We start from the raw sequence: 26282 nt of genomic DNA, 5'->3' as shown, positions 1-26282 counted from the left end.
CACACTTTAGAGGTTGACGTGAGGAGGAGGATGTACATGTGCATTACGTACTCCAGTGTCAGTTGTCAGTTGATTGAAAAGCCAGTGGCAGCCCGGAATGTACGTTTCACTTCAGTGGCAAAGTTAAGAACACATCATTGCAAAAAAGACTTTTATTAAGCTAATATTTATTTTAACCATCTCAAGGGCTGCCTGTGCAAACACTACATGCACTCAACCCCATGAAGACACGCTCAGTTAAGGTTAATCTATTGTGCCCACTAACACACAGGCCCCGCCCATAAAACCCTAAAGTCAACAGTTCTGACTGTAAAACGTGCGTCAAATCTCAGAATTTGAACAGATGGAGTCCTATAAAATATATACATTTTTTACTGTGGGAAAGTAACAAATTCATTTTTATTGCAAAGGACTGGGCGTTGAAATTGCATGATGCTCTCCTGTCATTGCACCAGAGCGTCAGAGGATGCAGGCATTCATCAAATGCTCAGCAGATGCGACGCGCACTCAAGGGGACGGCTCGAAAAGTCAGACGCTATGAAATAAGTTCTCCAGAGCTAAGAATGTAAAGCACCATTCACCTCTGCTTACATACATCCAAAGAGCACCGATCACATGACAGCTTCGGTCAGGAGCAGCAGGCTGTGAGAATGGAGATCTCTGTGTGAAACATGAAAGAAATGCCAGACCCATGCAGACAGACACTCTTCAGCCTGGGGCTTTGTTTCCTTTATAAGACTTAACTTATTTTAACAAGTGTTTGTATGCAAAAAAAAGAAAGAACTTATAGTGTTCTTTCAGTTAAAACGCCTACCAGAAGCCTCAATCTGTATTCCGTGTGCACACGCAGGCTTACGTCAATAGTTCCAAGAAGCATTCACTTGGGTGCCTGAGTAACTTTCTGCAGAGAACACATGCAGCTAATGAAGAAATTGATTTGGTGGAGAGCCCAAATGACCACAAAACAAATGGATTAGACCATTGTTGCCATAATAATCAGGCCCCACCTTATCCGGTGCTTCTCTCATTAATAGCTGTTCTGTAAGTATGTAGTTTGTTATTGCAACGTTTAAGTGTATCATCTTTTTTCTCTTCTGTCCATTGTGGTGGGGTTTTTTGGCACGCTGTCACTGCTTCTGTCCGAGCTCCATGGAAGTGCCCGCTTGGACGACCCTCAAGGGGGCCCAGACCTTTTCATCTCCGACTAATGCAAAAAGGCAGCTCCAGTCAGGAATTTTTCACCGAGTCATCATTAGTGAGCGCTACAGAGGCTGTGTCGCGTAACTTTTTCTCTTAGAATGTTACGCCGCCTCAGCTCCTTCCATGTTTACCTTCTTGCCTGCTGTTGTTTTCTTTGTTATGGCTTTTGCTTTTGGTGGCTCGTCCAGGTGACGCCATGGTCAAGACCGCCGCGCAACGATTATGCGGCAATCAAAACTCTCAACGTTGCCAGGAGGCCTACCCCGGTGAAGACATGACCAGAGTGAGAGGAACAGTTCCTGTAAAGTTCCTGCGCCCAGTGTTTACCAGGAACTCCCGCAGTGGAAACACGCCTATAATGGCTTGGCTATCACCACTGCAGAGGAGGGAGGTGACAGCATGCCCTCCAACTTTATTATGTCAGTGCAAAAGAGCATCAAGAGGAGAGAACGTCATGGCACCATGAAGGCCGGGTGCTACAGAAGATTCATGCAGACCCCTTACATTTTCAGATGATGGTTAAACGTAAACAGATGGTATGTTAGACTTTGAATGTAATGTACATATTACAGATTATTTCAGATTTACCCGACATGGTGGAAGCTACTTTGGAACAACAGCACATTCATTCAGTGATCTCTACCTGTGGAACCAGGATAAAAACACTTGTTGCAGCCTAACAGTCCTGCAATTGGAGATCCACTGAAGACAGCCCCCCCTCCCACAACCCCACCCCACAACACCCCGCCCTTTGACATGCAATGCAGCAAGGATCCATGAGTGTCCCTTGGAAAACGCCTCTTGCTTTGCCCTCCCCACCCCCAAAAGCAAACGCTGCCAGAAGGCGATAAGAAGGGGCCAGTGAAATTCACAGTGTTAAGTTGAGGGCAGAGCAAGGCGGGGAGCTGGAGCCCTGCTGGAGAGAAAGTAGGCTATGGGCCACTGTAGACTGCTGTTACGCAATGGTAAACAAGCCTGTTGGGAACCAAATACTGTTCCCCAAGCGAGATCCGAATCGCAACGTCTGCAGGGAAAAGACCTGACGCTTTTCAGCGGTTAGGTAAAATAGTGCCCGCGAGTCAGCCGGTAAGCGGATGAATAAACTTGCTTTCAGAGTTCAATGACTGGATGTTGTCAGTAAGGCAGGCGTGGATCCCGTTAGCCGGGTTTGCGCGCAGCTCGTACGTGTGTTAGACAAGTGTGCGTGTCACATCAGCAGCACGTTAAAGTTTTATTACACGCACTCGGTCAACTCCCCGTGGACTTTTTAGTGCTTCCACGGGGAGAGAGAGCGAGAGCGGCGTCTTTATCCGGCGGCGTGCACTCACCTATGAGCCAGATCACTTCGCAGAAACGCCGTCAGGGTCCAAAAAAACGGAGCAGGAGATGAAGGGGACACTCGGCAGCTGTGGATCAGGCCACGGTGGTCCACATTCCCGGACTGGACAGACACAGACGAGAAGGAGAGGAGGAGGAAGAGAAGAGGAGGAGGAGGAGGCAAAAACAGTGGCCGCACAGACTGCAGGCAGCTCATCACATGCGGCCCGGAGGACACAAACACACACACACACACGCACACAGACACACACCGACATGCACACGCACGCATAAAAACTCCTCCTTTCTGGACGAGGCCACGCCCAAAACTGAGGGGTGGTTCATGCGGCGTTCACGTCCTATGGGAATAAGGGCGTGTTCGGGGACTCGGCTCAATAAAAAAAGAAGAGAGCCGTTTCTGACAACAAAACCGAATCAAAGAGGTTGGAAACAGATTATGTGGAATATTTTGACAGCAAACCAAATGAAAAATCCCAGACCAAATATTTTCATACTTTCTTGGTTGTTACATCACTTTATGCGTGAAAAAGACGCTTAACAGATCATTCTAATCTCTGAAAATATTAATTCGTTCCTTAAATACTTAAGTACTTAAATTGCATTCCCTTTGCCTAATAGATTAATTAGTATATAGTTAAAATCTCAGGTCAAGTCCCTGGAGGAATCTTAAATGCCTTTTTCTGGATTTTTTGACTCTTTGTTTTACAGTTCCATTTATGCATTTTTTTCTTAAAAAAAAAAAAAATATTTTTAAAAAAAATCTCTGATGCTTCCTTCATTTGCCCCCACATTGCACAAGAGGAAAAGCAGAATTAGGCAGACAAACATTATGCAAAATACCAAAGTGTTTGTTGTTTGTAGATCTGCAACTGTTTTGTAAGGAACACCACCCCTCACCCCTTCTACTTCTATGGTCACACCAGTAATCAAGAACAAAATATCACAACTTCTTATGCAATGCATTCTGAAACTTTTAGAATAATGCATGTACAGTGCATGTACACGCAGACCTGTAAATCAACTCTCTCAACTACCTTTCCAGCACCGTTGTACTTTTCCTCCTCTGAGCTGTTTACATAAGACGTTTTAGAGAACAGCATGTGCAAAGGACTACAACAGCATCTTGTTATTCTTCGAACTGCTTATGCTCAAAATATGTACAGATTTATAAAATACTTTCTGTGAACAGACCCCAAACTTCAGAAGATTTGCTTGGTGTTACCTTCTGCTGCGACCCCCAGTATTATAATTTACTCAGATAAACTCTAGTGATGGGAAAACACCACAGGGGTCTGAAGTGCAAAAGGTCATCACTCCATCAGTGTTGTATGTATGTGTCTGGATTAGAACTGCAGGGGGTTCACTCTCTGTCCCCTTAGAGTAAACACACACTCCCTCTCTCATGCTTGCAAGTAAACGCACGTCACACCACTCATATTCATAACAAAGCCTTATTCCCTGCAAAGCTAGATCACATGCATATAAACCTACCGCATATTATGCTGATTTCACCCCATCAGACATTCAGCATCACACGGGGCCTTTGTTTAAATTGATTGATCAGATTCACAGTAGACTAGCAAACGTTGCGAAACAAAGTTGATTTAGTCCTCCCGCTGACAGATGCCGTCACCACGTCCATCAAACCAACAAAGCTGAACAGAATAAGCTGAGGCAGGTGGTGAACGTTCTTCACTTCAGATTCTCACAGGCCTGGGACCTCATGAGGGGAACCTCAACACTTCCAGGGAGGCTGGGATCTTAATTGCGTGATTCGATGATCGGTCACAATGACTGATGCTGCGACACCTACCAATAGGCTCTGTAAATGCAAAAACATCAATGTGGAATTATTCTGTGGTGTTATAAAGTATGCAGTGTGGTTTTCAAATCACGACACAAATTAGTCTCATAGTTGCAGCTAAAATGTTTCTCCCTCTGTCAAAAACTTGGAAGTGGAATGACTGAACAATCAAGACAAAGGAACTCCGATCAGCATCTTCCCCCGTTATAATGCACTCTTACTCACAAGTGTGGTAAAACATTTAGGATCAAGATATTTAAAGGTTATTCATGGGTCACTGATTTATTCTTCTCTTCTGAGGGGAGGTAAAGATGTGCAAAGTGACTCCTTATCTCAGGAATCAGGATGGTTCGGTTCATGTTGTGTTAATCATTTTGTGTGACCACACAGTGATGAGTCAGGAACATAAGATTCTTCCCGGAACAGTAGTGCATCTGTGTTTCAGCAGGGGGAAAAGTTGGAAGGAGGGTTGTAGTATATCATGAGGAAACAGTCAGACCTTCAGAGTGCTGGGAATGGGACAGACAAAGCAGACCATCTGCCAAACATTCACATGAAAACCATGATATAAACTCCAAGTCAGTTCTGCGCTTGATTACAAAAATGATTTATTAAATCAAAAGTGACAAAGCCCCGGTATTGTGCATTTTTGTCTACAATCTTCACGCCATCAAAAGAAAAAAAAAAAAAATCAGTTTGTCTGATCTGTCTTTTTAAAAAATATACAGCATTACACTGTCCTCATTTATTAAACAGAACAGATTGTTGTTTTTAAAAAAAATCTTACTTTCAAAATAAAACAGTGAAAAATTGTTAAAAAAAATTAGCATTGACAAAATTTCCATTCCCTTCACAGCACATCTAAATGAACATCATTCAGTGTCGACAAGCGAGTTTATCCTCACCTAAAAGGAAGGAGAATGTGATAACAAAGAAATCAACCAATGACATTCATCAGCTAAACTACGTACTGTATTGCTTTCTTATGTATTGCATGTGATTAATAAACTCTTTACAATATAGGACTATTTATTCTGATAAAGTATTTCTTGTAGTGTGTCAAAGAACAAAGGCACATTCAATCATGTTGCACTGAGTTTAACTTGTGATTTTTACAGCAGCAAATGATGGTTAGGAACTAAAACATAAGCACAAACTACCGCGAAAAGAACTACAGAGGTTGGCATATGAAGAAAATGAAGAAGTGTATGCTATCGTATATTTACAAGCTTTAAAATAATAGAAACTTAATCAGTTATATTGCACCTCATATTAAAACTGTAAAGCATACATACATAACACTGTAGACGTAAGGCAACTGAAATATGCAGTCGAACAACAAAGGGACCAAATGTAGCATAAACCTCTTAAAATCACTTCCCTTGGCACACAGCTTGTACAGATTTCCAGTTTCAAAACTACTGATTTCAAGTATAGATGGCAAGATGTTTGGGAGCCGAAATATGTCGTAAAAACACACCCAGGATCAACAAAAAACAAGTAAACTTGATGTTAACTGCTGTTTTGACATGACTGCTTTTTGGCTACTGAACAAGTTAAACTGAGAAACTATCCACAACATTCTTTAATTCTTTAGTGTACGCTCAAGGCCTTGGACAGAAACGCAGCGCTGTGACTCTTCAAATTTGCCAACACTTTCAAACAGCAGCCACTGAAAACGTGACTCACTTAACCAAAGGCGTTAAGAAATCTCCGGTTGCTGCGGTGTGGGCTTCTCCTCTTACTGTTCCGGAGGTTTTGATGAGGCCGGTTGAATCGTCCCGAGTCTGCCGTTCACTTTGACCGTCTTTGTTTGTGCAGCCACCTAGAACAAAAAAAGAACAGATTGTGCTTCCAGTTCTGCACTTTGCTAAAGACAACTGGTAGCACACCAAGGCATACCAGAGAGAATATATCAGGCTTTATGGAAGATTATCTGGAGTCCACTAAGAAACTGAAACATTGCTTGTGTAAATAAAGAACACGTATATTTTTATACGAATAGCTAATTATCTCATCCGAAGAGAGCTGCAATCCAAAACCAATCGCTTTAAACCGATGCAGTCTTTGGCTCTTGTCACAGTGGCGATGCAGGAAATAACGATGCAGAAATATTTTCTGGCACCTCTGATTTTACACAGCTGCTGACCTGAAACTGAACTTTAATGTTCTTGGAAACAGCAGTACACTGTGGCTCTCAGATGGATTTGCCAATGTGTTGAAATCAACATCTAATTTCCAGTTTTCAGGCTGCTGCATCACAGTGGTGCTTTGTTCTGTCAATGACGTCTTTCAAAGAGGGCAAGACACGACAGGTCAGATTAGAGATGTGTAAGGACACTTCTTCAAATCAAATGCTGCTCTCGTGATATCGTCTTGCCTTTATCTCCTCTGGTTCTGCCGGATGTCATTATGTCTGTTTCTTAATTTATTTTTGCAGTTTTTCTCTTTTTTCTCAAATGGTTGGAATCGCAAGAGATCAATGTCTCTGTTTGCTCAACGCTTTTATGTGCATTTCCATCTGAGAACTGTTGAAAAAATAAGATAGATAAGGAGGCTTTGCCATTCACTCACACTGGTGCACAATTCACCTTTTTTAGCTTATCTGCGGCGGCTCCAGAGCGAATAGCCTCCAGCATGGCCTCCCTGGCCAAGGCGGGGTTCAAAGGGGTGTTACTGCTCGGTTTTTCCAGCAGCAGGACAGGGGGAGGAGGTGGGGGTGTGTTCATGGATGGCTGTGGCATGAGTAGAGGCGTTGGTGGTGGGCTAAAGACAGGATGAGAAGTCACAGAAGGAGTGGAGGGACAGGAGCGAGTCCCCGCGCCTCCCCCCTCCTCAGAAGCTGTCCTGAACCTCTCGAGCTCCTCACCAGCTTCAGATTTGGTCTGGAGGACACAGGGACACTTAGGACACATAAACACGTGCTCACACGAGTGCTTTTGAGCCCAGTGACCTGTGAGACACGCACACTCGATACTACACACATTCCTTGGCCTGATCCCATTTCATCACACCAAGCTGGAGTTTATGTAATATTATCCAATGTGCTTGGCAAGTTTATATTTTTTTTAACCAGAATTAATTGCTCTTTTTTCTTTTCTGCGAGTTTCTGAGTCGGATCGAGTTATGCAACATTCCAGAGATTCCAGTTTGAGTAAAGAACATTTAGAATGTCCAGCCTAAATGAGCCATACTTGGAAAACTAAATCACAACACAAAGAGCTTAGTATTCACTATTTCCTTATTCTGAACTCTACGCACTAGTGCAGGTATTTAGAAATAACACCCCCCCCCCCTTAACTTTGTGAAGAAAATGCAGCTTTTCAGTTAAACCTGATAAATAGGATGAAAAAAACAAACTGGTAAATAAATGAACCATATGTCACAGCAGATGGGATATTGCAAAAAAGGCATTAAATGTAGTATTCTATAGGCCACAGCGTGTAGATTTATTTTTATTTATCTGGTGATTTTTGGAGAATAAATACTGCAGCTTTCCTGGGTCTTGATTTATAATGGCTCTGGGGGCGTTTACCTTCCTAAGCCTTCCGAAGTTGCTCTGAGCTCTAATGGCAGCCAGAAGAGCAGATCTCTCACTCTCCTCCTCAACGTGCTGCATTTTCTTCATGTGACCGGAGCCAGGAGTCTGAATCTGACAGAAAGAAAGCACAAACAATGTTATGTTGTCTGTCCCTCCGTGCATCCATCTCTCCATGTGTCCATGAATCATCCCACCTTCTTGAGCCCATCCTTGCCTCTGCTGGTCTGGATTGCCTCCATCAGGCTGCTGTGCAGAGACGTGTCTTTCTCCACACTTCTGCAGACCACTGGTCTAAACTTCTTTACTGGTCCAAAGACCGAGACCGGCAGTGCTCCAGAAATCACACCACTGTCTGTCTCTGTGATCGGAGTCTGGGCTTTTCCATGAATCATTAGACTGGTGTTGGTCTTGGTCGTGCCCACTGTGTTCTAAAGATGAAATTTCAAGTGTTATTTAACAGCAACAACTCACCAATATTTAGTTGTTGTTTTTTTAAATCAAGAAGCTAAACCACAAGTGATACTCACACTAGTCTGGCCTTGAGATATGAACTTGTGAGCTGTGGATGATTTGGCAGCTGGATTTTGAAGCCTGTTTTCCACAGTTTGAGTGCTTTGGAGATGTTTAATATTATCTGTGTCACCAATAGGTGCCATGTTTACGTGGGTGGTTCCAGTTGACTGGATGTGTTTATTCTTGGTTGTTCCTGTTTCCAGTGTATTATGGTCGCTTTCTTTGGATACAGCACTCGATCCAAATTCTCCCCTGTTCATTCTCAGTTCTGAAAAATCCCTATGGGGTTTTGCCAAGTTCTCTGACGAGCTCATCTTCACAGGACCTGGAGGATTTAATTTGAAAGCAGATTCATTTTCTTTATTGTCTGACCTGAATGACAGAGTTGTCTTGTTCTGGTCGCCTTGCACGGGTTGACCTGATCTCTGAAGACTTGTATTGTGGGAATTGAAAGAGGTGGAGGCGTGAGATACAGTAGGGATAGCGTTTGGTTTAGTTGATGGGATTGGGGTGTATTTGTTTATGGCAGATGCCACATATTGGCTTGAGGTTCGTCTGGTGGTTTTAAGGAAGGACAGATCTTTTCTCGGGTCAGCAACAACATATGGCAAAACTGCAGGTTTATTGCTCACTTGCTGAGTGTGTTTGGATGCTGATATCTTGTTCTCCACTTCAACTTTAGTTGTAAATTCCTTCCTCGGTTCTATAGCTTCTGGTTTAACCAGCCTTTTTGGCTGGAATTTCTCGGTAGGTTTTCTAAGAGAAATGTCTGTAGTGCTACTGGTATTCCGTTCACATTCTGAAACTGCAGGGGGAGGACTTTTCAGGCCATCTGTGGTCTCCTTAGCCTTGTCAATGAGACCTTTGTTGTGGAGCACAGCACCTTCTTGTCTCTCGCTCAAGCTCCAAAAAGCTTTGGCTCTCCCCAGAAGCAGAGACCCCTCACTGTCATCAATTTCTGACGGGTTTAATGAACCACCAACTTTGTTATGCTCGATACCCGCTTTCACCATGTTTCCTTGATCATCAATCTTAATGGCACCAACACTTAAAGTGGAAGCTGGCACTTTCGTGGAGACTTGTGTGACGGCGGGCTTGGGAGGGACCACTGTGAAGGTTTTCATACCAAAACGGGACGAGACATTACACGTGATTTTACCATATGAACTGTTTGAGCTAGCATTAGTTTTGTAATCTCTGTGTACTTGTTCATGTCTTTCTGGCAGCACTGTCCTCTGGGCGATTGACGGAATAACTGTTTTTTTCTCTTGGAAGGCCTGTGTCTTCATGTGCAGAGGGCCTGGATTGATCTCAGTGCTCGTGCTCCTTTTACCCACGTCACCATTTAATTTTGTAGACGAAGCTGTTTTTTGTTTATCCATTTTCACTTTGCTGGTTTCGTTGCTGCACACCTCTTTGATTTTTCTCAGCATGAACTTTTCTTCTTTTTTGTCAGCTTTAGGCTTTTCCAGCGGCTCTCTTGAGTGGTTAGTTTTAGGCAGCTGTTTGACATTTGCGCTGCTGTTTTTATTACTTTCAGCAGCTGTACGGGCATTATTATTTTTGTTCTGGGGTTCAACACTTGGCCTGTGAGAAAAGCTTGGACCTGTAGCAGGAGAACAAAAAAAATAAAGTAAATTTAAAATATATACATGAAAGATTCAGTGTCAGTATTAAAGCAAATTTCTATACTGATTTTCATACCGTTGCTGCCAGCTGACTCAGGGCCAGTGAATAACTTTGCCTCATTTTTTGTAATTTTACAATCAAACTCCTCCAGCACTTCATCTATGGCCGTGACTGGTACGTCCATGTCCACCACTGACACTGGTACCTCATTACTTCCTGTTACAGTGGTATGGGTACTCACTGAAACTACCTCTACGTGGTCTGGAAAAGAGTCATTTTTGTAGGGATGTCATGAACTACAGTGATAAATTAAAAACAAAAACTCTTCATGATTGTCAGTAAAACCATATTCGCTGGCAAACGTACTTTTGAGGTCTTCTTTGAAGTCGCCCAAAGTCTGACGAAGCTGGGTTGTTAGATCCGGGTCATCTTTATAGTTACCCTGTAACCTGCCTGACACTGCTTGTGGATTGAGGTCCTTGTCCCTGAGGATGACAAACCAACATACTGTATAAACAAATCTGCAACATGGCTGGTCCCCTGCACGTGTGATGCAAAAGAGGCAAAGTGCTAAAGCCGGCCAAAATGCGGAATTATTTATGACTACATAACTTACGTAACCAACAAACAGCTGCTATTAACTCCTCATTGTTGTTTTATCCAGCATTCTTCCCATACTAACCTGCCACAAAAAACTGTCTAAAAACAGATCAGTGCTTGTTCATGTTGAATTTTATTTGTACTGGACCCTACTGGCCTTGAAATATATAACTGTAAAGATATTATTATTATGCATTAAACTTCCTTCACTCTCTTTGTGGTTCTAAAGCAGCATTCTCATGAGTTACTGGCATATTAGCCATAACAAATTGTGACAAGAAGGCCAAACCAAATAGAATTAGTCTCTTAAGAGATTTGGGTTGACCCTCTTTTCTTCAGCAACACTGAGAAAACAGGGTTATGGCATTTTCCTGGAATTTTGGGAGGGGGGGGTTTATATAATTTCTCTGAATAAAAGCATGGAACCCAGAACCCGGGCATGTTACCCCACACCCTCAAGATCTCAAGAGCTGAAAAGTGATTCTGGAACATGCTCATTTTCCATAAATGCTTTTGAATTGCATCCTGGAACCATAAAAATGAAAACTCAGCACTAAACCCAACAGGTGCCAGCTTATGCTATCACTCAAATAAAACCCAAAGTGGAACCTGGATTTGGTTATTAGTGCTGGCAGAGTTAGTTACAGCTGAAATTATAGTTGTTACTGACAGTCCTCACGAATGTAGGATTACGAATTTATATGCAGCTGATGAGTGACTAAGTGATTAAGCTGTCATAAATACATTTAAGAAGAAGGGCATTAGCCTTAGCACACAATGCATGTCACAACATTAGGAGTTATTTAAGTCGACATTTACATAAATAGGTGACAAAAATGTGGATGACTGGAGATAAGAAAAAGGGTGGGAGCTTGAAATACTGTTTTGAAACAGTATCAAGAGCTCTGTTATGAGCCTGCGCTTGATAAATAAATCTCTGAAATCTCTGATTCCATTTTTCTTTCACACCCTCTGTTTTCTACCTCTGTTTTGACCGCCATGTGGCGCATCCCTCATCACTGTCACTGGAATTGTCCCGGACTGGACCCAGCATCTTTGCTCTGTTACATCCGTCAAGAGACAAGCTCCCTTCAGGAGAAGTGGGCTGGGTGTCAGACGGAGAGCTGACCATGCCCGAGTCCTCCCCATCGGCCATTTCCTCAAAGGCAGCAAAACTCTGGTCAGGCAGACTGCTTCCACCACTGCTGCTTCCAAAGGACATGGTCTCCTCCTCTGGGGCTTGAGTGTCTGGTTTCTGGCAACTGGCCTCAGACTTGCGCATCGAGTGGACCCATGCTGGGTAGAGGACAGAGGAAGATGGTATCAGTGTTGGGCAGCATCAATGGGCTATTATCAAACGGTTAGTATCAATTTAAAGCACATCCTGTGGCTTTAAGTTACATATGGGGAACAAAACTGTTAAGATGCATCGGAAAAAACTCCTCAAGAAAATGCAGTAGAAAAACAAACTTAGGTGATAAAAAGGATAAACAGATGGAAGAAGGGGGTAAAGAGAGGAAACATTAGTGCACATACAGGCAAGTGTGCAAGTACACACAAGGAAACATGATCCAAATGAATCCAAAATATACAAACGCAAGCCTAAGCCACAACCACTTGTGGCTTGATAAAACAGCTTTAATGATGTGTGGGTGGATTTACTGTAAACAAACACTTAATTTAATTTTCACAGCACCCTTTTAGGCTCTAGTGAATTGTATAAATCTAGTCTTGCTTTATCTTTTTAGTACGACACTCTGGCGAGTTCTGTGGCTTTTCAACAACTTAAAGAGTCTGTCAGTGATCTCATTCAATTCTAGGCCATGAAAAAATAAATCACATTTTGTTAAGGTTTCATCAGCAGTCCAACTCAGCTGGGAATGTATCTAAATGAGCTTAACAGTGAGTGACCTTGCTGTTAATATCAGGTATCTGAGAGTCTGTGAGTGCAGCCATATGCTTCCATATTTCTTCCCACAGTGAGTGCTCCTCTCTCCCTCTCTGTGTAAATGTGTGTGTGAGTGAGTGTGTATGCAATGCTTGTCAGATTTGGGCCAGGTCCTATTAATGTGAAGAGAACAGTCACTTCCAGGAGATGTGGTGATGACTCAAAGGACTGTCCCGTCAGCTCATTCCCAGCAATGGTTTAGTCATGCCAGAAATAGCTGCACATTCACCCATGCACACACACACACACACACACACACATGCACGCACGTACGACTATGTTACTGTGGCACACATACGCCATTGTAATAAAGTGCTATGGTAAAAAACAGATCTTCCACATGCAAGCCGTCCAGATAAAAAGCCAGAAAAGTGCAAAAGTACAGAAGCAAAATCAACACTGTGAGGTGTTAGTGTAAAAATGTCAAATCAAACCATGGTAATTCTGCACAATCTCAAAGCAGAATCCTGGATTGATGAAACTGAAGCTGTTTAATTTTACACGGCCTTCAAAATGCATTTTCTGCATGCAGGATAGTTTTCTATTTTTTTTATCTCTGCATCACACCTCTGCGGAAAAGCTGCACGAGATCAGGAAAAAGTGGGACATCCAACCTCACAGTCGGGTAGTGTGATGACAATATGGTTTGCGAGATCTGAATTTCCCCTCGGGACTAATAAAAAAATAATAATAATAAAACTTAATAACAAAGCGTAGGGTTTTAACAGCTTTCTCCTTTGGATTTGCTGTAAGCACAGAACCCAGACAGTGAGGAGCCTCTACACACAGTGAAGAAAGAGAACTAAATGCATTTTTACACTTCTTCCAGCATCTTAATGCCCCCATAAAACATTGTTACTCTAAACCAAAACCCATATTGCATGCTATGTGGAACTCTTAAACTGTTTAAAAGTTATTGTATATCTCCCTTTGGCCACATCCATTGCTCTACTCTTTCAAGCATTATAGCCAACCGAAGATGCTAAGGCTCATTATGTTGGAAAGTGTGAAAGAGGGACTAGAACTGCATATCAAGCAGCTTTTGCAACATATATATTACATGTGTTGACAACAATTGATTTGTGAAATACTGATATCTGCTTTATTCTCAAACAACTAAACATGAGTTCCCTACCAATCACAAAAAAACAAGCAGCCATGCATAGCTAAGATTTCACAATAACGATAAATCTGGTGCTAAATCGGTGTGGAGTTATCGCTAACAAAATACGTAATATGATGTATCTCTACCTAAAAGCATCAGGTAATCTGATATATCACTCTGTACATAATCTTGCTAGCAGCCGCATGCATGCACTTCTCAGTCGTCTTAAACAGACATCCACTCTAGAGACACATGGACAACATACGCTAACCAATTATTGATCTCCAGATATCACATGACTGAAAATATTGACTGATAGATATCACATGGCCTCATTTCAGCCCGTCATTCATCAATCACACTGTAACGGATACGTCCTGGGTTTCTCTCGTTCTACAGTCCTCTCAGCGCATTCTGCGTGTCCATTTTTAACTTAGCTCTGACCTCATGCATAATCAATAACCCTCAGGGATCATGTTGTAATCCCAAACCATCACCAATATATACAGACATGTGTAAAAAAAGAAAAAGAAAAGACAATCCAAGGAAGCATTGCAAGTGAAGCTGGAGGATTTCACTGCCACATTCAGTGAAAAGAATAATCACATTAATCACATTTCTGGAGACGATGGCCAACAAACTGAATCAGACAGAAGTAACAGTAAAAAGTTCTGAGGCATCAGAGGAAGGTCCAGCGGCAATGAAAGGAGCCGTGATGTAGAAGCAGAAGGAGGAGGGTTCGAGCCAGAGAGAGACTTCAGGTGTGTTTGGAGCGCAGCCGCACAGGCCCACAGCAATACACTACAAAGTGGGGAGTGGGATGGGGGGTGGGAGGGGGGAGTAAACAAGATAACAGATGAGATTTGAAACATAAATATCTTGAAACAGTGTTGTGGGTGATGGTTAAACAGCACAAAAGAAAAATCTGTATTTTGGCCATTCTGACCTTGTGTCTACGATACAATACTGCACCAAAACTGTGTTATATCCTGTATCCTGGTATGATTTATGTATCGAGACAATAAAAACACTTCAGTGGATTGATGTTAACCCCAGCCCTAACTCTTTTTTTACAGGCTGACATTTATAGAAATGTAGTACCATAACCACACACTGACTGATTACCGGTTAGCAAGTCTGCTGGTAAAAACAGCGCGGTGGCTCCGACATTAAAAGGATAGCTGCAAAACACATTAAGATAAATGAAGCAGAAGTCAGAATGCCAGGAGAGCAGCTGCAAGTGGGAAAGAGATGGTTAAAAGTGAAAGAATGGAAGAGGGAGTCCATGTGGGACCTACACTGGGGAGCTGTTTTTTCAGCCTCTGTCAGATTCTGTGCTAAGACCCTGACTGGGGTGTCATTGGGAGGGGAAGGTAGGGAGGAGACAAACACATGCTGCTGCAACTCTCGGCCTGTGGAGCGACGGGGTTTTGGCGGTGCTGGCTGATCAATGGTTCCTGTAGGAGAACAGGCATGCAGGGTAGGCGGTAATGTGAGGCTGCTCAAACGCTGGCTTCTTCCACACGGGTTTAATAGCTCCTCCGTTTGCCTGCTCAGCATCAGGAATACTACAAGCTTGGTTCAAGTCAATTGCTTGGACGATTTAGTAAATATTCAACCTTATTAGATGAGGTCTCTGTTTAAAGGCAGTGTTTGAAGGCCAAACAGCATCAAGTGTGGTTTATCCAAATGCATTTATGACGCTGACAATAAAAGAAAAGTGAAACCCAGATGCAGGATATGATAGAAAATGCATAAATTAATTCAAGTGGGCATTGGGGTTGGGGAAAATGACTATAATAATAAAAGCGATTGCCAGAGCAACTGCACACTGTGTTTCAGCATAATCAAAAATGGGCTGTTTTCTGCATAATATACCATCACCAATGGGGAGGAACAGCATGGGCTGTCGACACATGACGATAAAGGTCACATCATAATTAAGACATGCTAGAGAACATAGACGACCAAATGATTCCAGTCATGGAAGCAGTCTAATACAGTAGTTCTTGAAATGAGTATGCGCATATCAACATTTTTAGCTAAAATATTAGCTCATTTAGAGGAAAGTGACTGATATTTCTTGGAAAACTAATGAGGTTTTTCCAGGTAGACTAAATATTTGGCCATTTTACACTATTTTTTTTACATTATTTTTAGCTGTTGAAGAAGGAAAAGAGAAACAAGGCCAATAAATATATACCAGTAATTAAAAGCTCCGGGTGCTTCTTCTTGACTAATACAATTCTTCACATACTTTTTTCATTCTCTTGCTTTAATCTGCCTTTCCACTGGGATCCCCTCTCTAAAACCCCTTCAGACTCTTCATTTCTACCTTGCTACCCCGTCATCATGCTGCCAAAACCTTCCCATGCTCCTTCCTCTGAACTCTACTGTGGTACCCTCACCTTTCTCATCCTTTCTCTGAGACCTACAGCCCTCTCATCTCTGAGGACATGACAGCCTTCTGCTTCAATCTCGCTTTGCTGTGGAGAACGATCTGGGTTGCTTACAGATCAATATGAGGCCAACTGAAGTTCAGCTAGATCCTGTTTGAATGTAAGATAGACGTGGCTGCGTTTGTGTGCATCCCCTTTGAAGGACGGCGTACGGGGGTGCAAGCATATAAGAGCCAGATAAAGAGCTAAAATGTCAAAAATAGGATGAGCTTGAGGAGTGGATAAGTGCAAGGGAGAGACAATGACTCTGCTGTCTCATGAGAAATGATAAAAACCAGCTCCACTTGTCCTGCCAAACACAGACACACACACACACACAATGTACGTCATTCTCGACTGTTTGACTTTCAGATTTGCAGCAGCCTGACAGCTCAGCCCTCCAGGGCAGACTGTCTGAGTTTTTGACGTACAAAGGGAGTGTTCAATATTAACGCCAAGACTGTGGCGATCGATGATTTACTGTCAATTGATAAATGAAGGTTGTTATGTGTCAGGAAGATAGACAAAGACAACATGTAGACCTAATTACTTCAGCTTCTGTAGCACCTCGCTTAAGTATCGATATGGGTTGTGTGCAGTTGATAATATTTCCATTCAAATGTTTGTGTCATCACTGTAGCGTGTTGTTCTGGGTTTTAACCATTTTCATATGATTTCCAGGATGCTTACCCATTGCACTGTGTCTGTTTTCAGCTTCATCCAGTTTTAGGTTGAGGTCGAACTCATTCTCTGGCCTGGAATTGCTGGCTGTGGTGGTCTCCTGTCTTGATTTGGCAGATATGCGAGGAGACTTTTCTGATTCCTCCACCTGGTTGCTGGAGATTTTTATGGTCGATTGGACCAGCACAGAACTGCTCACGGTACTGTTGCTGAGACTGCTGCACTGGGAACTGGTCTGGTCTGGGTCTGGGTCCGTGTCTGTGTCGTCACAGTGGCTGAGCTCAGAACTAGAATCGTTGGACGTCGCACTGTCAGGGGTGCTGCTGCTTTTGGAGCTGCTGGATGGGGTGGCAGCGTGTACAGCTGGAGCTACCCCTGCTGTTTTCAAGGGGAGTGGGTTTTCTGTTTCTGGTACCACAACAGAGGGCGAGCTGGGAGATGACTGCACTACTTTGGTAATGGAAACTGGGTTAGGTGTAGTTTGACTGACAGGTGCGGGAGCGACAGAGGCTGACGCGTTGTCATGACCTGGGCTGGCAGAGGTCAGGGTGGAAGGAGGCACTGGAGCCTTTCGTTTCTTCTGTTGACTTTCCGAGCCAACACCCGTCTGCAAGTAGTAAGTGAAAGAAAAAGCAGAATATAAATTTCAGAATATAATTTTTTTGCATATATAGGTGTGTATGTGTGTTTTCTAACAATAAATCAGCCTGATTACCAAAACTGAAGTACTACAGAGTAATTAATCACGTTGAGGTCTGGTAGGCGTCTTCAAACCCACTGCCAACATTGCTTTTAAATGATCCCCTTAGATGGAGATTTATGATAACTGGCATTAAACCAGATAATTTGTGCAATAGCGTATTTCTTATTTTTATATTAAGCAGAATACCAAATGATAAGTGTGGATTCTCTGCAACTCGGGTAACAGTATTAATTACCGTACATAAATGTGTTAATAAAAGAGATTACAATAAATTAAAGTATTGCAGTTTGTTAAAAATATTTATTTAATTGGATTATTTAGTTGCACAACCAAGACTTGTAATTGTGCTAATTTGATACGTTTCAAATATTAAATACTGCCATCTACTTACATCTGCATTTGATGCCTATTAATTGAAAGATGTGATCCTGGAAGGTCATATTAAATCAAATTTATGTTTTTCTGTGTGTAAATATGACTGTAAAAGGTTTGGCAGAGTAGTGACAACAGAGGTTATAACTTTAGCACAAAGAAAATATTTCAATCCAATGTATATGTTGCACACTTATATCAGAATTTACAATAAAGCTACATTGAACCTTGAATGATGTTCCACATGCATTTTACTTCAAGAAGCTAAAGAGATCATTCAAATGTCTGTCCGTGAAAAAAAGGTGCAAAGTTACTGCTTTCTTGTCAAACACGGGAAACATGCCTGGAGCTGTATGCAGGGTTGCATAATGCAGAACAACATGACAGACATCAGGCCACCATTCCTTTATGCAACATGCTGCCTTCATGCACGTGAACCCAATGAACTCAATGCATGGCATGCTGCACTGACAACCCCCCCATCCACCCCACCCCCACCACCTCAAACTGTTCTAGCTCTTCTACCCCTTACTTTCTTTGGCATTAATACATATACAAAACTACACATACCAATGAATGTGGGTCAAATTTAAAGCCCAAATGGAAAACTGACAGCTACGAAGAGGTGTGGATGTGTGTGTGTGTGTGTGTGTGTGTGTGTGGGGGGGGGGGGGGTAGTGGGTATGTCCCCTGTTTGTGTCTCCTGCAGAGTGAAACATAACACTGAGCACATACACACTCTCAACGGTATATCTAAGGCATTGCTGTGGTTTCTGAGTTAGGGGGCTGTTAAGGGCTGTGGGGTTGAATATGTGCCGTTATTGATTGGCCTTAGCCATGATCGGGAGAGACGCATGCCTCCTTGAGGGTGGTTAAAAACTGAAGCAAAGGAAAGTGTGCTGCATTCAAGCACAATTCCTACAGGCTGGCTGTGCATTTTCAATATGCACAGTACAATTTTCAAATTGAGGTTTTCATTACCCCATTAACCCCCTATAATAGAATCAACAGGTCACCAGCAGTTCATGTGACTGACTTGGACTAAGTGAGTATGTGACATGTTTCGTAAGAATCAATTTAACTGACTTATCTGTTTCCATGGCAGCAATAACATAAACCTCAGAATAAAGCTTGATTGCAGCAGTTCAGTTTTTACCTGTTTTCAGCAGTTTTCTTTTCTTTTTTTTAATCTGCTGGGAACACACTGTGATTATGAACCCCTTATGGATAAATGCTCTCCGTGTATCTAATTTAATAAGTTATTTGTAAAAGAAATTCACAACACAATGTTAACAAGGAGAATATTTCTTTTAAAGTGGGATGTTGAAACAGGCCAAAGCATTGTTCACAGGGGTCATGGGTATATTTTAACAGGGAATGTGCCTCTGCACAAAAGTTAATATGAGGTATTCTGGGACAGTCTGGTGTGTCCATTAAATTTTCCACTCTTATGATCCAAGAGGCAAAGGGCCCCATGTTGAAGCATGTTGATCAGATAGGGCCACAAGGCCACCCATGGCGGCTTCAACCTGTTGCGTGACCATTCATCACTTGCTTGGAAGGACTCTTGATGGGTGAGGGGCTTTGTGATGGACTGGAATGTGAAATGAGGTATGTGTGCGTTTACACACAGAATCATGCATGTGTGAACATACATACATATGGATGTGTGTGGAGATAATGATGTCAGAGACAATAAAGATCATGCAGATGAACTGTCTCAAGCCTTTGGGCACCGAGGTCAAAAACATGGTGTGTTTGTGTGTGTGTGTGTTATAATATGTGAGTGCGTAGGGTGGGAAAGGGTGTTATTTCTTAACAATGTATGACATGAGGGGAGTAGCAGAGACTAACAAAGGATAAGGAGACATAGCTGACCCAGTTTCTTTTTCATTTACTTCATCCTACTAACCTACAGAAATGTAAAGTTTACAACACCTTCTCTGCACATTTGCATTTCAGTGTGTGTCCATTATGTTTTGGGTCAAAGGTTTTCAGAATAAAAGAAAATGCCTTTAGCTTCTGAATTGCACAATTACTCAAAGCATCAGGCAACGATGGCCGACTCCTCAGCCATTAGCCTCCCTCTTCTCTAATTTTATCACATTAGTGATCTAAAATGAACACATATGTCAAATACTGCCAATGTACAAACACAAAGACACATGCAAAAATTCACAGTCATTTTCAGCCACCCAATCAATACGCAAGTAACCTTATGCAATTTCAAACTGAGACTATCATTGTTGCGTGTCCTATTTGTTTAACTGCCTACACCCAACAAGGTGTGACTTGTTCTGGGTGGTGAAGTCTTCACCTACGGCTGCCTCCTAACTCAGCTTTTAAATGTGCGAGTTCCAGTAAAAGATATGCAATGTGATATCTACGAGGACATTACAAAGTAAAATGGACTGATTCTTTTGTACAAGCAAATATTGTACACATTCAGATTACATAAAGGAAAATGACTAAATATAGGCAGAAATGTCTCTTTTTGGGATTAATGAGGACAGATGTAGCTGCAGCACTAAGAAATGGATATAGTCACATTTGAAGAGAGTGGCAGTTATTGCTTTCACAAATGGATTCACGAAATAATTTTTTTGTATTTTGTTCAAAGACTATAGCCACAGAGAAATAAGTAACCCTTTGTGTCTACATCATTTGAAACCTATAATGATATCTCACACCCAGGTTAACTTCTTGTTTCTTTTCTACTTTTCCCTCCTATTCTGGTCTTTTGTTCACTCAAGAGTTCTTATCTGGAAGAGGCAAAGGGTCTTTAACCACAAATACAACAGCCACAGAGAGCAACAAAACCCCACAGAACTCACCCCCGGGGGGGGGGTGACGAGTTGACAAGTATTGTAAAAAGCGGCAAAACAAAAGGTGCGAGACACACAAAAAAATATATTAATAAGGGGCGTAGGGGGTAAGAAAGACAAAATTCAGATAAACAGAGGCAACAAAACAAAACAGAGAACAAAAGCAGAGGAAAATGAAACCCACGCAGATCAGAATATGGCTCCAGTAGAACCATGAACTTCGTCTGACTGATTGAACCACATCAGACTGGAGTTTCACTGCTCTTACGTCCTGACGGTGGCTGTGAAAAAAAGGGAAAAAACCCAAAAAAACAAGCCTCCCTCTGTTGCCGACTCTCTTCTGAGTGACGGATCATTACGAGGAAAAAAATGATGCCAGCTTTATCTGTGACGAAGCCCTGAACACACTCAGCAGTCTACCATGCACAGAAACTTATTAACACAATGGCTATTTTAGACTTGTGAGAAGAGTTTTGCTGAAAACCATTTGTGGTTCTTTACTAATTAGCATAAATGCACACACTTTGCATAATTCTAGTGTAAATTAAGAAAATGTATCGTCATGCATTTTTAAATTTAGGAACCATCCATCCATCCATCCATGCATCCATCATCCATCCATCCATCATCCATCCATCCATCCATCCATCCATCCATCCATCCATCCATCCATCCATCCATCCATCATCCATCCATTCATCTTCTACTTTCCCCCCCTTTCTTGGAATGTGGGGCTAATCAATGCAGATTTAGGGACATGCTTTACATTTTTATTTAATTCTACCACCTTTTCATTCAGACATAAATGTTGTTTGTTTAAAGCTTAAAAGAAGTTAATTGCTGGAAAAACTTTCTGAAGTGGTTCCCAAAGCTCATACAAGGTTAATGTGATACAACCCAACATGTCAAATCCTTCTAAAGCCTGATGACATCTCTCTGAAAGTCCGCCATTCCCTGTGACCCTGTAAGTCCTGTCTCTGAGCTCTTAATGCTCACTCTCTGCCCGGGTCACTCTGACTTCATCATTCAGGCCACTCTCAGCCGTAAAAAATCTTTGCAGTCAGTACGAAGCTCATCATTTTTCTTCTTTATCACATGAGCCTGTGTAGACATGGCTTACTTTACAACCCACAATAATGGATCGCCTATCAATGCTGAGGGTGAAAAAAAAACCCTGCAAGAAACATGGTTATGTTTTCTGAACTTGATGTTCCAACACATAATCGAATTCAGTATTGCTCCCAAAAAGAAACAGATTGTTGATTGTTAAACAGCAGAAACAGCCTTTAATTGGCTCCAACTGTTCGACTACTGGAGCCAAAAAGGAAAACATCTGATTCTCCATCGGCCTTTACAGACTTCCAGAGAGCTGTGCTGCGAAGCAGGATTTGAGGTTGACACGCGGCTTAACACTGGGTTAAGGAGTAGAGATCAACTTCTTCATTTGAATTCTCTATATTTATATTTGTTTATCCTGCCAATTTCATCCTAACAACCCCTCAATGATGCAGTGGACACTCATTTATAGTATAGCATTTTCATGTATATGTATTCCCAACAGTTCTGACAACACAGTGTTGCAGCTTAGAGTGCAAGGTACACCGAGAAAGCAGACGCATCTAAAGAAAGCAGCGTACACATGCTCAGCAAAGAAAAACAAAACTGTGAGTCTCTGCTTTTGGCAGCTGCAGCTAAGTTTCTTGGCCTGGACTTAAGATGTGTGACTTCTCCTTACACTAGTTTACACTCGGTCGACTGTCCCTCGACTGCCTTGTCATGTTTCTGCGTTGGCTCACACAAAGGAAACTTTTTAAAATCCTCATTTTCATTTGATAGGTTCAGGGAAAGGCTCAAGCCATTGAACTATCACATAGTTCAAAAAAGTACAAAAAAGTGCTGTACAAACCAAGGATCAATTTTATCAAACTGTATCACACGGTTGCATCTTAAAGTCAAAATGCTTAAACAGGCTATGCTGTTGTCCTCATATAACTCGCTATCATGTGACTAATCCTGTTATCTCCAATGGATAAGCACGCACATGCACAGCATCGTGTGATCAACTGTGGGCTGTTTAGGGCAAGTAAACTGGCACCCAGCCAGCCCGTCCCTTGTGCACAAACCTGTATTTGAACGGCTACAGTGTTGCGTGACACCTATCCCCTCCTTGCTGTTACACATCAATCACACCTTTAATGGTAATTCCCTTTGTTATATATGCTGCCACAGAATGACACTTTTTAACGAATCCTCTCTAACTGTGTTCAGAGAAAAACCAAGCAAACAATGTTGCTCACCTCAATCCTGCTGACTATGCACCGATTTGTTAGACGCATTAAAAAAAAAACTGCACAGTGAAACATGAGCCCGTCCTGCATCGCACCATAACCTTATACTGTAAGGACAGAATATGTGTGTCTTTCGACGGAAAGACATTTCAGGGAAGTCATACGAGAGCAACAGAGACACCTATAATTAGGCAAGTCGTCAAGTCCTCAGATGCCCTTCCTAACTCCTGCCCTGTGAAGCTCAGCTGCAGTGTCAGTTAAAACTCTTAATGTGACAGATGGACAGCTAAATGAATGTCTCAGAGGCACAAACCTCAAACTTTTTAATAAAATGCACTGCTGAAACAAAGTAGTTTCACCAAGTGTTTTGATGTATCCATGCATACAATTATTCCTGAATTGAGGTAGCATATATAATTTGACTAGCGTGCATAACTCTGCTGTCACTGCTTTTTTGAAAATATTTTCTTTCAAGAACTTCATTCAACAAGACAGGCCATCGCCTAAATATAAACATTTATTATCTCAAGGTGAGAGACAGGATGTCGGTTGCTAAACAACATTTCTCAGTATGCTAACGTGACGTTATAATGAGGCCGCAGGGAGTTGTTCTAAAGTAGACGATACAAGTTGTGCTGACCTTGAGGAGTTAAAGCTCGGGCCAAAACACACAGAGGAAGGGTTGCGCAGAAAACAGATTGCAGCACGTGGATTCTAATCCAAAGCCAAAAAGCTGATAAACCTGGATCTGTTATAAATCGTAATAATTGTGTTGCCTCTGGTAAAATGGAAACTGCTTGGTTTCAAGCTCGATACGATGAAACAAGAGCTGCAGCATTAACCTAATTTTAAATGAATGAAAACATGTATCCAGGCATATGCATACGTACCTGATCGCCGTCAAAATTAACATGGCCCACTGTGACTGGTGGGGCCCCTGGCAGTGCTGGGGCCCTTCGCTTCTTTATGTGAGCACTGGGGGGCGTCCGTGGTATATTCATCACTGACTGAGAGTGACCAAGGGTGGGCGGATCTTCTGTGATGGAAACTCTTGACATGGTGGACAGATCCTGTGGGGTGAGGTAAGACAAATGTATGAATAAGTATGTAACAAACATTGTAACAGTTTAGAGTCGGGGGAATATGATATCCATTTGAAATTAGCCAGATGCCAGGATAATTGGGTGAATTGAGCGTGGCTGAACTGATAGGTCCAATCAACTGTTGACTGGATTACTTTATAATACCAAAGAAGTACAAAAGGCCATACACTGAATAATGTAACCAATCACTTGCTGTGAATGCATCTGCACCAGAAATCAAATCTACTCTAATCTCTCCAAAATACTGAATAAGATAGCACTTTTCTTCTATTATTTCCTCAGTGCAATTGTCTAATTTAATCTAATTATGTAATATCATGATAAATGTATAGTGACAGGAACAATTCTTATTCAATTATAACAATGCAATGTTTGCATTTGGCAGTCAGTGCCCATATGGTCCATTCTTTAATCACAACAATACCACACCAAGTTGAAAGTGTGAGCCATTTTCAAAGGGTGGCTGGACTGGAACAAAAATGATTTTCACCTTCTGATCAAAGTGAACCCAAAGTGCCCCCGAATGTCTGAATCTCCCCTTGGTTCAGCTTGGTACAGACTTGGCACAACGGGGGTACCAAACTCCCCCATGACTTAAGGAACGAAAAGCATTTAAAAGCAGATTAGCTGATCTGTTCAGACAATGCTTGAATACATCATAGAAGCAGAGCAAATAAAGTTCAGGTCATTAGAATTAATTGGGCCCAAGGTTAGAATATCTCACAGTGGGAGAGATGGGAAAAGAACAGCCCTTCTTGACCTTGAGAACAGTAGCTTTTTCTCCAACAAGGGAACATTTAATAAGAGTCTGTAGTAAATCATATTTTCTTTCTCAAAAATACAATAATTTATTAACAAACCAATTAATTAGTAAAGCAGGGAAAACGCACCATTCACAAATGTACAATATAAGGAAAAAGATGTAGAGAATAAATCTTTTTTATGTCTGGGGGTATGAGCAGAGATCTTTGGTAGACAGCAGACAGAAGCTGTCAGAACAAAAAAGTGAGTGATTGATGTCATTTCCAAGTGGAATCCTAAAAAAGTACCTTGTGTTCACCTCAACAAAATGTGATGTTCAAAGGACAGAATTCACATGAACTCTCTCTGACTTTTCCCACCAACTTTCTTCTATTTTCCCCTCTGGTAAACATCCTCATATCTGTCAAAATAGACTAGAAAATATAACAGACACACTGCAGCACTTGCAAGTGCAGAGATACTAACATAAAAGGAGTGTATTAAACTTCTGCCTGGGAAATATCATCCAATGCTTCACCTCTGGGGAAGGCTTTTAGAGCATCAGTGACTGATCAAAATAAAAATGTTTGCATTTGAACACAAATATAAGTCTGTTATTAACTTGAATATGATGGTCATTGTGGGCATGATTGCTAAAAAATGTAAACTGCTGATTAGGACTTTAACTCTATAGAAATCAGTTAGGCATAGTTCAAATGTATAGTGATAATTTAGAATAAATCACATTATGAATGAGCACTGGTCACAGCATTATTAGCATCTTAGTTGACTGGAAAAACCTGACGAATTATACCGGTATCTACATACATTTATCTACGAAAATGATAATGTAACTCTAGTAATTATAATGTTTTAGTGGCAGTTTTAATAGAGACCAAAAAGGATTACATTAGATAAAAAAAAACATCATGCATAATTTAGTTATTATTATTTTTCTTTTTGAAAACAGAAACGAGCATATTTTCCTTCTTAAAGGTTTCCTGTCCTCACAAATAGTAATGCTGTGTAACATGAGAGCCAACATATCCATTTTTCAGACCATACACTGATAACATGCACACAAGTGCAGCCGTTTGGCCCCTAATGAACAATTAGGACAAACAGACCTGGCTTTTAGAGCTAATGCACCCGAGGTAGCGTAATTTGATGCCTCCGGGCTAATAAAATTGTGTCTACATTGTGTGTATGCAGTGCACTTCATATGTTTGCTTGTGTGCATTTACGAGGGCTGACAAAAGTCCCTGGCTCAGGAACAATCATATCACAGAGAAAAATGGTTTTCTTCTCTTCAAATACTAAAAATTGAATTTTGCTCATAGGAAAGCCAACTTATTGTTTCACTTTCATATGTTTTCCTTTTTATGACCTTGCCTTCTCAGCACTGTAATTTCTTTGCAGTGAAATAAACAGTCAGAGGGAACTGTTGCAGACA

The 26282-nt window shown here is 41.7% G+C and overlaps 2 protein-coding genes across 4 annotated transcripts in view; both read right to left on the bottom strand.

Moving 5' to 3' along the window:
* Window positions 1-2824, bottom strand: part of grb10b (growth factor receptor-bound protein 10b) — a 52403-nt gene extending 49579 nt beyond the window's left edge. For all 3 annotated transcript variants that reach the window (XM_057045780.1, XM_057045781.1, XM_057045782.1), the window contains exon 1: window positions 2529-2824. The gene's annotated coding sequence lies outside the window, so the exon portion shown is untranslated. The remainder of the gene's footprint in view (window positions 1-2528) is intronic.
* A 2101-nt stretch (window positions 2825-4925) lies between these two features.
* The window catches only part of cobl (cordon-bleu WH2 repeat protein), a 34769-nt gene continuing 13412 nt past the window's right edge, over window positions 4926-26282 (bottom strand). Inside the window, 10 exon segments of the mRNA XM_057045779.1 lie at window positions 4926-6167; window positions 6934-7227; window positions 7878-7994; window positions 8078-8311; window positions 8411-10002; window positions 10101-10286; window positions 10392-10510; window positions 11609-11921; window positions 16807-17404; window positions 23876-24055. Coding sequence (XP_056901759.1) covers window positions 6084-6167; window positions 6934-7227; window positions 7878-7994; window positions 8078-8311; window positions 8411-10002; window positions 10101-10286; window positions 10392-10510; window positions 11609-11921; window positions 16807-17404; window positions 23876-24055 — 3717 coding nt within the window. The 3' untranslated portion in view covers window positions 4926-6083.

This window comes from Takifugu flavidus, chromosome 10 (assembly GCF_003711565.1).
Source record: "Takifugu flavidus isolate HTHZ2018 chromosome 10, ASM371156v2, whole genome shotgun sequence".
In the NCBI taxonomy this organism is placed as follows: domain Eukaryota; kingdom Metazoa; phylum Chordata; class Actinopteri; order Tetraodontiformes; family Tetraodontidae; genus Takifugu; species Takifugu flavidus.
The sequence above is the reverse complement of the archived record's forward strand: the minus strand, read 5'-3'. Positions and strand labels throughout refer to the sequence as shown.